At 40.1% G+C, this 13,070-nt stretch overlaps 1 protein-coding gene across 2 annotated transcripts in view; it reads left to right on the top strand.

The window, feature by feature from the left end:
• Positions 1-4,554: 4,554 nt before the first annotated feature.
• Dpyd (dihydropyrimidine dehydrogenase) overlaps positions 4,555-13,070 on the top strand; it is a 693,666-nt gene continuing 685,150 nt past the window's right edge. Inside the window, exon 1 of one of the 2 annotated variants that reach the window (XM_013036036.1) lies at positions 4,555-4,704. In XM_013036036.1, the coding sequence (XP_012891490.1) occupies positions 4,666-4,704 (39 nt within the window). In that variant the 5' untranslated portion in view covers positions 4,555-4,665. Of the gene's footprint in view, positions 4,705-5,045; positions 5,118-13,070 lie in introns of those variants that run through there. The other variant, XM_013036037.1, reaches the window with a different exon arrangement.

Below are 13,070 nucleotides of genomic sequence, written 5' to 3'. Positions count from 1 at the left end.
TATTTTTATTGTAAAGATACTGTACAGAGGGATTACAGTTACATGAGCAAGGTAATGCGTCCATTTCCTATCAAGCATTGTTACCTCCTCCTTTGTTTTTCCTCTACCATCCCTTTCCTCCCCAACTCAGGAACTCATCCCGCTTCACCCCCTGCAAAGTTGTAAATTTCATTTGCAACATAGTGTCTTGTACATATCATTATAACAATGAGTCATCCTGTATCCTTATTCCAGCATTTTGTTATTTCCCTTCCCCACCCCAAATTAGATGCAGGACACTGACATCAAATACAGTGAAAACAGGGGTTATACCATGGGGGAAGAACATGCAAAGAAACAAAAAAAATCACATAGTACATTATAAGCACATTCAAAAGAACAACAAGAAAGATAAAATATCTTGTGTCCCTATCTTGGGGTTCATTTCGCTTAGCATCACGTTATACAGTCATATGTACATAGCTTTTGACCTCTTCTGCTTGTCCCAGACATATACTAGTTATTACAGATAAGGGAAACCCATGGGACCTATGTTTCTTTGGGTCTGGCTTACTTCACTTAGATAATTTTTTTCAAATCTTTGCATTTCCTAACAAATGGGGTAGTGTCATTCTTTCTGATGGAGGCATAGAATGCCATTGTATATATAAAAAAGAACATTTCTAAGGTATTTTAGTTCTGTGTTATCTGGTGCTTCTTAGGACATTTACACAACATGGGCTTATATGTAGTTGAAGAATTATTCTTGGCTTTTTCCATGAAATATGAATTCCTATGTGCCTTCTGGTCTTTTTTGAGGGGGAATACTAAAAATATTTGGACTCAGGTGGTTGTTATTGGTTATCCTTCTGGTCAGTTTGGACAGAAATAGTTTAGCTCCCAAGTGTCAGATGGGGGAAAACATGAGCTTAAAGATCCAATGAAGTTTTTATGAAGAAAATCATCTTCCAAATTCATGCAAAAGAATTAAGCCTAATGCCAGAATACAGGGGAAAGATAAAGGCATATGGAAATCTGAATTTTTATTGTGTTTCTAAATTTGTGATATTGGATAACTTTTCAGATGTGAAATTAAAGATGACTCAGAAGCCCTACTTCTGACTAGGGTAATAATAATAATACTCATTCATGTACTGTAAACTATTACATGGAGAGATGAGCTGACTCCACAAAGCCTACAAAAAAAATTAATGTGGAACACCTGATATTTCGCCGTGCTTCCATATGGAGGGACAGCTTGACAAATGCCATCATCATTTACAACTTAAAAAAAAAGTGTGGTGTGAATGCATTTGCAGGAAGTGTTCCACCGCTTGAATTATTTACAGGTACAACTGTGTTTAATGTGGAGTTTTAATGGATTACAAATATTATTAGATTTAATCACTGATCACAAGGTCTAGCTGTGGCACGTGAGCAATGTGGATGAAGGTCCTCATTAAACATCTGAGAACAAGATACATCTGTTTGCTAAACTTGGGGCATGGTAAAATGGAATTTGAATTGTATATTTAGTTACTGACTGCCACTCACAAAACTGTTTACCTTTAACAGGTAGCATCTTTTGGACTTATTTCTCCATATGACTTCTCAAATACAGAAGTACAGTGTCTTATTCTTAAGGGGAAATTGGATTTGTGTATCCCATAAGGCAATAGCATTGCTTAACTTTTAACATTTGCATCAAAGTGCAACCTAAGAAAGCACAGGTGTCCGCATCTCTGAAGGCCTCTAAACACTGAACTTTACAGATTAGATCTGAGAAGGAATCATCTATAAGTGTATACAACATGTATGTCACAAAAGCCACGTGCATATGAATATAGAGATATGCATTTCTTAATATGTAAACATGCATATATGTAATACATGCATTGTGTATATGTATGTACGCACATATGCACTGTAGTATAAATACAGGGAGATAAAAGAGCATCTGACTCGGGTACTTTTAAATTTTTTTTCTGAAAAAGGAAGCAGTTAATTTGAAATATTTTAACTAACTAGAATTTTTTTTTTTTTGTCAGTTGTAGGGCTTGAACTCTGGGCTTGGGCACTGTCCCTCAGCTCTTCAGCTCAAGGCAAACACTCTACCAGCACTTGAGCTACAGAGACACTTCTGGTTTTTTGGTGGTTAATTGGAGATAAGAGTCTCATGGACTTTCCTGCCCAGGCTGGCTTTGAACTGTAATTCTCAGATTTCAGCCTATTGAGTAGCTAGGATTACTGGCGTAAGCTACTAGTGCCTGGCTTAACTAGGAATTTACTGACACATTATTGTGACTTAGTTCTAAGCAGCAAATAAACACTGGGAGGAATACACGGAGAGGAAAATTAAAGTTTTTAAAGTTACCTGCTTAATGCATAAACAAACCTCAGTGGCTAGTCTGTTTCTACAATTACCTAGTGTTCTTGGTCTTTCTATTTCAATCCCAGGCTAGAAATTTGAGTTTACAGTCACCAACCAAGTGGACATAGAACCTCTCTTCCTGTAGCTTACAATCTAACCAGAAAAAAAATATATTAAGCAAGCCTCATTCAAGCATGTAAATAAAAATGGGCAGTTCTGTGAAGAAAAAAAATAGGTGTTATGCAATAGAAGATCAGAGTCAAGGTAGATTTAGTTGTTACTGGTGGTGAGTGGGAATGGAATGAGGAAGATTTAGAAGAGTGAAAACAAAGAGTTCTAAGCAGGGGACAATGTGCTGAGTGACTAGTGATGAGATTATTTAATGTCTAGTACATGAGTCAGGGTGAGAGTGGCTGTAAGTCAGACTGAAGAGGTGAGGAAGGCAGGTTATTCAGAGGCCTCTAAGGAGTTCGTGATACATATTCGGGATGCAACGGATCAATGAAATATTAAACCCTGTGTGAATGAGTGAGGTAGGTGTGTGTGTGTGTGTGTATGTGTGTGTGTGTGTGTTCATATTTGTGGGACCTCAGTCAATTAGTACTTGAAAGCTTGATTTGGAACAGGGAAGAACAAGGAATAACAGTGGAAATCCCAGTAGCTTCGACCATGACGGATGCAGTGAAAATAAAGAAATAGGGCTAATTCCAGATCTGTTCAGCTAGTTGAATCCTTAGAGCTAGGATAAGGATTAAATAAGAGAATGAGAAAAGGAAGTCACATGTAATTTGAAGTTTCTATTCAGCTTTGTAGTTTCTGATGGTGATGATGATGATATGATGACTGGTTGATTCTAAAAAGAGACATCTAACCCCTGGAAAGAACCAGGTTCTTGAAGATAACCCAAAGTTTTGTTCTTATAAACTTTTTCTAGCCTTTCAAATCACCCCCATTCCAGAACTCTGTCTTGTTCCTTTTTGTTGTTGTGGTTGTAGGTCATGGGGCTTGAACTCAGAGCCCAGGTGCTGTCCCTGAGATCTTTTGCTCAAAGCTAGTTCTCTATCACTTTTAGCCACAGCACTACTTTTGGTTTTCAGGTGGCTAATTGGAGACAAGAGTCACTTGGACTTTCCTGCCAGCCTGGCTTTGAACTATGATCCCCAGATCTCAGCCTCCTGAGTAGCTAAGATTACAGGTGTGAGCCACCAGCACACAGCTTCTGGCCTGCTTCTTTTGCTTGCCAACTAGACATCACATTTTGCTTCCATTCTTGATTTGTATTTTATGGCACTACTTATACTTCTTGAAGACTGTCCAGAGATCCTAACACAGTGTTTGCACATTGCTCAATAAATATATATTTGGTGAGCGAATTAATGAAAAAATTAATAACAAAAAGGAGGCCAAAGTGTTCACAATCTTGCCAAAGGGTAGAGTGTCTTAAAAGAAGTAAGTAGAGACAAGCATCAGTAGCTCATGTCTGTAATCCTGGCTACTCAGGAGGCTGAGTTCTGAAGATGACAGTTCAAAGCCAGCCTGGGTAGGAAATTCCACAAGACTCTTTCTCTCCAATAAACTACCCAGAAAAAAACAGAAGGGGAACTGTGGGCTCAATTGGTAGATTACCAGCCTTGAATGAAATAAAAGTTAAAGGACAGTTCTTAGGCCCTTAGTGCACACACACACACACACACACACACACACACACACCCTCAGTTCTTAGGCCCTTAGTGCACACACACACACACAACCTCAGCCCCAAAGTCGTGGTCACTCATTTGCTGGCTGCTGGATAGGAAGTTCTCCTTGATCCAGTGTCCCACAGACCAGGTTTCTACACCTTGTGGGGTTCAACAACCAGGGGAGGAAATCAAAAGAACAATTTGTTCCTTGTGGCGCCCCGCCCACGGTTGAATTCCAGCAATCCCTGGACTTTGATGCCTGCCCATCTAGCTCAGCCTTTTCCAATTTCGGGAGCAAAGGCCAGAGCCGCGAGCCAGGCCTCCCTCCCCGCCCCCTTCCCTCCCTCCTTCCATTGTCCCTGCAACCGAGAGGAAAACAAGCTCGGAGCTGGGGTAGAGGAGGTGTGGCCGCGGGGTGGGCGGGGCCTCTGGGGAGGAAAAACAGCTCGTCTGGCCCCGCCCACGGAGGGCGTGGTCCGGCCGAGGCCCCGCCCCGCGCCCGGGGTCCTGGGCTTCCCGCTGTCTTTGCGCTCCAGCTCGCCGAGCTGTCACTCGGCTTGTTTCTGGCTGGAGCACCCAGGACTCTGCAGGACGCATCCGAGGGGACCCCCCCCCACCACCACCTGGACGGCCATGGCCCCGGTGCTCAGCAAGGACACGCCGGACATCGAGGTACCCACCGCGCTGGCTCGCCGGGCACGGGAGGACTCCCCCACTCCCGGCCCAGCTCTCCCCCACCTCTCCACCCCCCCACCCTCCCCCGGGGCCGCTGCGTCCGGCCTGGGAAGAGGGGGAGACGGAGGGGAAACTTTCCCTGGGCGGGGACTGCAGGGGTGCCCCGTGCGTGGGGACTGCTGACTTTGGAGCGGGTGTTAGGGGAGCGCGTCTTGTCCTGGCCCCCGGAGTGGCAGTGACCCCCCCATCCCCATCCCCGCACCCAGAACATCCGGAGTGGTAGGGGACCGGAGCGCACCCATTCTACCCGGTCCCCCCTCCCCCATCTCTTCCCCTAGGTGGGGTTTTTTTTTCAGGGACACCTGTGCGTTGCCCCCACGTGAGATGGATGCATCTGGTGATCTGCACAGGTGAAGGGAAGAAAAGGCCGCCGGGGTGCCAGCCTGCAGGCTTTCCTTAGCCATGTTTATGAAATCATTTAACCGTGGGGGCCGGGGCGGGGGGGGGGTAGAAAACAAAGTAGGAATGACCTAAAAAGTGCTGTACCCTCGGGCAGACAGACAGACATCCACCAAGCCTTTTCTCGCTGAGGTCTCCCTTTTTACCTTAATGAGGACCGGGAGGATACCTCAGGCCCAGCAGAGATCCAAGTTAAGGCAAACTGCTTGTTTGGGTTGGTTCTGTTTTGTCTGAGTGTTTTCTTTGCGTCTCTGGCTGCAATAGAATCCTCCTCCCTTTCTCTTTTTCTCTCCTCCCTCCCCCTTCCCCTCTCCTTCCTTAAGGGAAAGTTGAAAAACCACCTGTTTGCAGAATAGCTGTTTTTACTACAGCTTGCCTGTGCGTTGATGGAAGAAACTTTGTCTTCTTTTGGGGGGAAGCTGGCTCTGTTTTCTCCATGCTTTGCTTTGAAAAAAAAATCCATTTTAGGAACAAGTTTCAAAGCCTATCAGGTGGCTATCTCTAATTCAGTTTACTTCTGATTTCTCTTCTAGATACATACTGCTTCTGGATATTGATCTATATGATTGGGTTGATGAAATATTCATGTGTGTTCATGGTTTTTAAAAAAGTGCCATATTTGATTTAAACCACAGCCCTTTTAGATTCTGGTGACTAAGATTTAATTAACCATATTCTTCTTTGTAAACCAAGTCAAATAGAAAAGTTCAGGCATCAGACAGTATTGATATTAGAAATCTGAGTGTCCAAGAATGGGCATTTGGCTGCTTCAGAATGTTACCAGCTTAGTCGATTTCTTTCTCTGTTCCTCTCTTGCAATTGTCTTTGAAATCAGTTCTTATCCGCATCCCTTTAAGGAAAAGATTCCAGTTCAGTCTTGGTTCCTGTTCAACTTTATATAGCTTTAGCCAAACACATTTAAGAAATCTAAGTCTTTCTACTGCACTCAGCTTCATCTAACCTTACTCTATGTGGCCGGTTTTCCTGATAATGACCTGTAATTTAGAACGGTGATATTGAGACCTCTGCAGCTTTCATGTTGAGCATAAGATGTGACTTTAATCATTCACATCTTTCATCACACATGATTCCTCACTTTTCCTTCAATGTAGTACCTATGAGTCACCAGCTAAAACACCATGAAAGAGCATGAAATTCATCATTAAAGTATAATGCAGTGAGGAAAAATACATTAAGCCTAGGGGAACACACTCGAGCATAGATGTCTCAGTTAATCCTATTGATTTACCAAAGTTCATTTTTGTGCTCAGACTGAATTACAAAGGCTCAGTTTTCTATCAGATTCGAATGCTTTCCCTGAATCCACTTATTAAAACCACTATAGAGAGATTGATCCAATTATGATCACTGTGTGAGCCTCAGATATGTGGAAGAGCAAGTAAATCTTTTAAAACATTATTGGTCTGAGCAAATAATAAATGTGATAAGGGCATGTTGCTAAAGTGCTTGGCGCATATAAACAAAACAGAAGTCATTGGTAGCAACCACTGCCATAGTGATTTAACTTTTCTTAGGAAATCTCACATTTCACAAACAGCCAAGAAATAACTTTGTTCCTGGGGCACAAAAGTTATTGTGATAGACAAAATGGCTTTGTGGGTTCAGTCTTCATTTCTAGTCTCAATCTAGTATCCTATCACAGACAGTGTAAATATGTAGAGGTAGAATATGCCTGCACTGAAAGAGGCACAGACAAGATGCAGTATTTGTGTTTGTTGTATTTGTTGTAATCATAGCAATTGCCTAAGAAGTCAGCTCTTCTTTTTCTCATGCATTCTTGTGGTTCAGAGCATGGCCTTTGGAGCTAGCTGCCTGTGTCATGGTTTAGCTTTGTTCTTTATGAAAAGTTAGTTGGGTAAGTGGGGGTACTTTCCTTAAGCTACTGTTACATTATCTGTTAACTAAAGAAACTAGTAATAGAATAATGAGTAGAAGTCACAAGTTGACAGCTTATGGCCAGGAGAAAAGTACAATCATGTTAAAGAATAAACAAAAATAAAGGAAATTGAATCTCAGGCACATCACCACCAACAAAATCAATTAGTAGTCTGAAGTTTATTAACACTAGCTATATAGTTTTGAATGGGATTTTACTTTGTGGGACTTTTTTTTTTTTTTTGCCCCATCGAATCCAAAGTTTATAAAAGGTGAAGGGTGATTTTTGAATACCAGCTCTCCTGGGAAGGTTTCAGAGAAGGTCAGTGTTGGACATTGGATATTTCCCCTGACCTCAGCAACAACCACACAGTCCTTTTTCATTGTGATTGGATTGCCAGCCGATAGGATGTCAATATCTGCACCTTGAAAAGCAAGAATGATTTTTCAAGAGTCGGCTTTTGCTCAATATCTTCCCCTCTCCTGATGAGTATCATTGAGACTAGACTATGAGAATAGATGCGGCACATTCTTTTGCGACAACCTCTTGACTATTTGGGAGCTAGTACTTTTGGTATTTACAGCCAAGCCTATGTTGCTGGCCTCTCCTGTGCTGCTTGCCTCCAGTTACAAGGTAAAGCCTATTGACAGAGCTACTACAGAGTTACAAAACAGTATTTTAAAAAACTTTCAGGGCTGGGAAGGTGGCTCAGTGGTAGAGTGCTTGCCTTGAATGCATGAGGCCATGGGTTTGATTCCTCAGCACCACATAAGCAGAAAAAGCTGGAAGTGGTGCTGTGGCTCTTTCTCTTTCTCTCTCTCTCTCAGATTTATGCTCCCTACAAAAGGAATGCTGGTCCAAAGTCCATAGAATCAACCGGAAGTCATAAAGAAAAATGTCTCTTGAATTATGTCTGTTACTTCTATTCATTTGAAAAGGCAATTGACAATTTCCTATATTTATTATTAGTTAAGCAAATGAGATAAATGTTGCTATTGGAAAAATTGAGGCACAGAGAAATGACAAGAAAAATGAGTTTTCAGCATGTTTTGGGAAAAGAAAAAGGAAATGCATAAGTTATAACTTGGTAGGGATAACTAAAACAATATTTCAAAACACCCTTTATGATTTTGCTCCACGGGATAGAGGAGGGTCTAAGAAAAGAATGAGTTCTAATTCTAGAGGCTATTGGGGTATTTATTTACATATATATATAGATATATTTATACTTAGTATATAAGCAATAATCATGCTGTCTCTTTTATATTGGTTGGGCACTCTAGACATTGTAGAAATGAAATCTGGATTTATTAAAGCTTTTAAAGTTTTTTTCTGTTTTCTAAACTTAGGAGTTTTAATTGTTGAACATATACTCTTTCCTCTAACTTTAAGCTGTTCTGGGGCCATGCTTAGTTTTACTTCAATGTTTCTTTTTTGTAAGGTGTTTACCTGTACTGTGCTTTGTGTGTATATGTATGTGTGTGTGTGTGTATGTGTATGTATCACTGATTATCTTGGTAGCCCTTTGCCCTTTGTATTATAAAGCACTGTACATTTCTATAGTTAAATGTGTTTCATTATAGCTTATTTTTGTTGTTATATGCATGTGCTGGTAGCACTGGGGCTTGAACTTAGGACCTGGGAACTATCCCTTATTTTTTTCCCCTCAAGGTTGGTGCTCTACCACCTTGCCACATACGGCTTTTTACTCATTAGTTGGACAGAAAGAGTCTTAAAGACTTTACTGTCCGGGCTGGTATCTAACTACAATTCTCAGCTCTCAGTCTCCTGAGTAGCTAGGATTATAGGCACAAACGACCAGCTTGCAGTGTCATTACAGTTTCTTAAGAATTCTATCTCTTGCACATGATTCCAGAGGATTAGGTATAGTAGTTTAATTAAAAACTATGAGATTAATGAGTAATGATGAATCTGTCACTAGGGAGATTTTTAGATTGGGTCTGTTTACTCTTAATGATAGCAGATAATGTTGACTGATTGCCTAATTGTAAAATGTACTAGAATTCAATAGTCTCTTTTCTAACATTCTAGAAGAAATTCTACATCTCCAAAGCTGAATTGTAATAATAAGGAATTAATAAAAATACAAAGAAGATCTAGAGTCAGATGATGGATACAGTTGTATGATCTCTCACCCATTATATCTTTACTTGAGTTTAAGATGTTATCAAGCTCTTTTTTAAAATTGTTATTATAAAGGTAATGTACAGAAGGGTTACCATTTCATAAGTCAGGTAATAAGTACATTTCTTTTGGGATGGTACCACCTCTTCCCTCATTCTCTCCCAGTTTTTCCTTCCCATTCCTACCCACACATTTTCAACATAGTGCCTAGCAAGTACTACTGCTGCATTTGTTTAACCTTTGTCCTTCCATTTCTGTGTTACCAAGTTCTTGAAGACAGCACAAGGGCTGGGCATCTGTGGCTCATGCCTGAAATCCTACCTACCCCAAGAGGTTGAGATCTAATGATCATGGTTCAAAGCCAGCCTAGGCAGTAAGGCCCTCATGAGACTCTTACTTCAAATTTACCACTCAAAAACCATACATGGTTTGTATGATTCAAAGTGGTAGAGCACTAGCCTTGAGCACAAAGAGGCTCAGGGACAGTGCTCAGACCCTGAATTCAAAAACAAAAACAAAACAAAAAACAACCCCAAACCCCAAACATCATTTTTTCCTTCAGGATTTCTAATGACTGCAGGGAAATTCTAATTACGTAAACTTAAATTACAAAATTTGGAACACTCAAAGGAAAATACAATGACACTGAAGAACAGATTGTCATAAAATCATGAGAAAAGAAAAAGATAAAGCAGCAGGGATTATAATCCAAGTATCAATGTAACTACAGAGGACACTGAAAAGCAAGATGGCACAGTTTTATTGTTTTGCCTCTTAGCTACATGGACATTTTGACTTTAAAATTGTAAAGCAATTGTTGACTTTAGATTTATTATGAGGATGTCGATTTTCAGATGTGACATGTTTACCTTCTGGATGTCATTTGCTCTTAATCCTCTGCTTGGAGACAAAAGTGGCTTTGGGGCCTCACATGTCAATGATGTGGGGGTTCATAGCCATCTCAGAGGCAGTTATATTGCAGAGAATACTCTTAATAGATTATGTCTTTCCTATGGCTTATAATTATTACTGCTTTCATTGCTCTTAAATTGTTATGTTAGTTGATGCAAAATGGCTGCATTTAACTCAACCTAAAACATTTTTTAGATGGTTAGACATATTGAAGTGTTTATTAGTGTTTGGGACTAAGCAATTCATTTTATATTTCTCAAAATCAAGCTTTTTCATGATTAATATCTTTATTTCATGATTAATATCTTTCACCAAGATTGCATTCAAGTAAGCCTGAGTTCAAATCCTATCTCTATTATTTGTTTATTTGTGTAATTGAGGTCAATCTTTCCCCTCAAACTGTCATTTCTTTCTCTGCAAAGTGTATTGAATCTAATTTACTTTTCTTGTAATAGATATGAGGACTAATGCATAATCTTTCATACATAAAATAACACAATTAAATATGATACGTGCTTGATGCATAAAATGTTTAAATACAGCATATGATCCAGGTAGTATATCCAACATTAAATATATACTTTAAAAATATGTTCTGTGTGTTGTATAAATAGAAATTGGATAGAATTGGTTAGGCTCCGACAATACTAAAGCCTACCAAGATGATCTCAAGTTTGCAAGGGAGGGAAGAATTAATATAATTAAAAGACTAATGGGAGAATTCATTGTAGACTCATAAATGTTGCATGCATGCATTATGAAAAATTTACTGAATTTCACTTTTCAACATTACAGATGAGGAAGTTCTGTAATGGAGGTCAAATTAAAATTTTTCATTTTCTTAAACACACACAGTGCTAGGGTTTGAACTCAGGGCCTCACACTTGCTAGCAGGTGCTCTACCACTTGAGCCACACCCTAGCTCTTTCCTTTTCAGTTATTTTTTTCAGGAACAGTTTCACTTATTCCCTTGTCCTCTCTCCCTACTTTATAGTAATTCTGCACAGAGATTTCTCTACTTAGAACTTCTGAGTCTCTTCTGGTTTGAAGAATGTGAAGCCTTTCCATCCAGCTTTTTGTTGATAAGGTATCTTGTTAACTTTTTTTTGCTGGAACAATAATCCCTCTAATCTCTACCTCCCAAGTAACTGGGATTAAAGTTCTAAACCACTACACCTTGTCCAAAATATATTTTTAAAACCTGTTGTGTTAACCAGCTTTCTGGAGGCTTGAATAAATACAAAAGAAGTAGGTAACATGGGATTTGTCCACAGAACTATGTACACTTATTAAATAGACAATTAAGATTTAAATCTAGAGCTCAACCCAATTTGGGGGTGAATTTTGAGACTAGATCAGGGCTGATGCATGGATATAAATGATTATTTTTGGTACCATTATAGAAAATTTGAAGGGATTTGTTATTATTCTTTTCTGAAAAATGCCTACGGAAATAAAACAAAGATACCTTTTTTTCTACTTACTATAGGGCTCTTGTTTTTCTCTCTAAGCAAACACAAGCTCCAAGGAAAAGTTGTTTGTGATCTTTAGTTTCTATGAGCATACCGTGTTCATTTATGAGTAACTTTCAGCTCCTAGCAGAAAATGGAACCCAGTCTGAACCAGAAGGTAAATAAAGGGTACCCCTTCTAAAACATCACTCAGATGTAAAACTTTTGATGTGAGTTCGAAAGTGATTTGATTTCTTTGCAAATTTTAGCTTGGTTGTAGACTCCTATTGTTGCTTTCTTCTACCTCTGTGGTAATAATTAAAGAGACAATCTGCATGCCACCTCCCAGGTGCCTGGAAATTGATATTATGAGTGCTTATGAATGTCCCCTTGAGACACTCTCTTGACTGGGCCACTTTGAAGAAAAATCTCTTCATCAATAATTAAGTCCCGAGGGCCACGTCTCAGGGGACCCACACAAAATTACATGTCAACCCCGGCCTGATTTATACAGATGGAGATCTTGGATGAAGCCTTAACTGCGTCTCCCTCCCGCATGCTTTATTTCTCATCCCACTCTGCTGGTCTGCCCTAGTCACCAGTCCCCACTTCCCCTTCTCTTGAAAAAACTTCTTCCGCTGCTCATTCTGCCTACATAGAATGAGCTTTTCTAAGTATACCCTTGTGGAATTCTTTGAGTGAGAATAAATGGACTATTGTATCATGTTAAGATTTTAAACCTGTTAGCAGGTCTAATGACAACAGCCTGTTCAAGTCTCCAGCAGAACAGTGGAAGAATGAACATTTGCTATTTGTTAATTAAAACAAATATCTCAAGAGAGGGGGTAGCATGGGATCACTCCCCAAGTTTGGTGCTTTGCTTTGCTCTCTGACCTTGTCAAAATCAGCCACTGAAAAGAGTTTGTGGAGGTTCCAGTGGCTTTCCTATAGATCAACCTTTTATTTGTTTTTGACTTTGTTTTTGTCGATTGTGGGGCCTGAACTCTGGGCCTGGGCTCTGCCCCTCAGCAATTCAGCTAGTGCTCTACCACTTGAGCCATGGCACCCACTTCCGGCTTTTTCTGATGATGTGGTGCTGAGGAATCGAACCCAGGGCCTTATGCCTGCAAGGCAAGCACTCCACCACTGAGCCACCTTCCCAGCCCAAGATTTTAAAGATGGTTTGTAATAAAATATGGCCATGATGAAATTGTTTGGAAAAAGGCCAGTTTCCTATCTGTGAAATGTTGACATGTGCTCCTGTTACCACTATTCCATTTGCCTTCCAGGCAAGGTTTAGTCTGTCATTTATACCAGATAGAGGAGTTTAATAAACTTCACATACTTCCTACTAAGATCGTTGCAGTCCTTTGTGAAGATGTTTCGGAATAATCAATTTACGTGTTGTGTTACCTGGATGCTCTTTTTAAGTATATAAGTATTTGGTGTGTGTGTGTGTGTGTGTGTGTGTGTGTGTGTGTGTGTGTGTGTGTGTGTGT

The sequence above is a fragment of the Dipodomys ordii genome, unplaced genomic scaffold, assembly GCF_000151885.1.
Source record: "Dipodomys ordii isolate 6190 unplaced genomic scaffold, Dord_2.0 Scaffold242, whole genome shotgun sequence".
NCBI classification, from domain to species: domain Eukaryota; kingdom Metazoa; phylum Chordata; class Mammalia; order Rodentia; family Heteromyidae; genus Dipodomys; species Dipodomys ordii.
The sequence above is the reverse complement of the archived record's forward strand: the minus strand, read 5'-3'. Positions and strand labels throughout refer to the sequence as shown.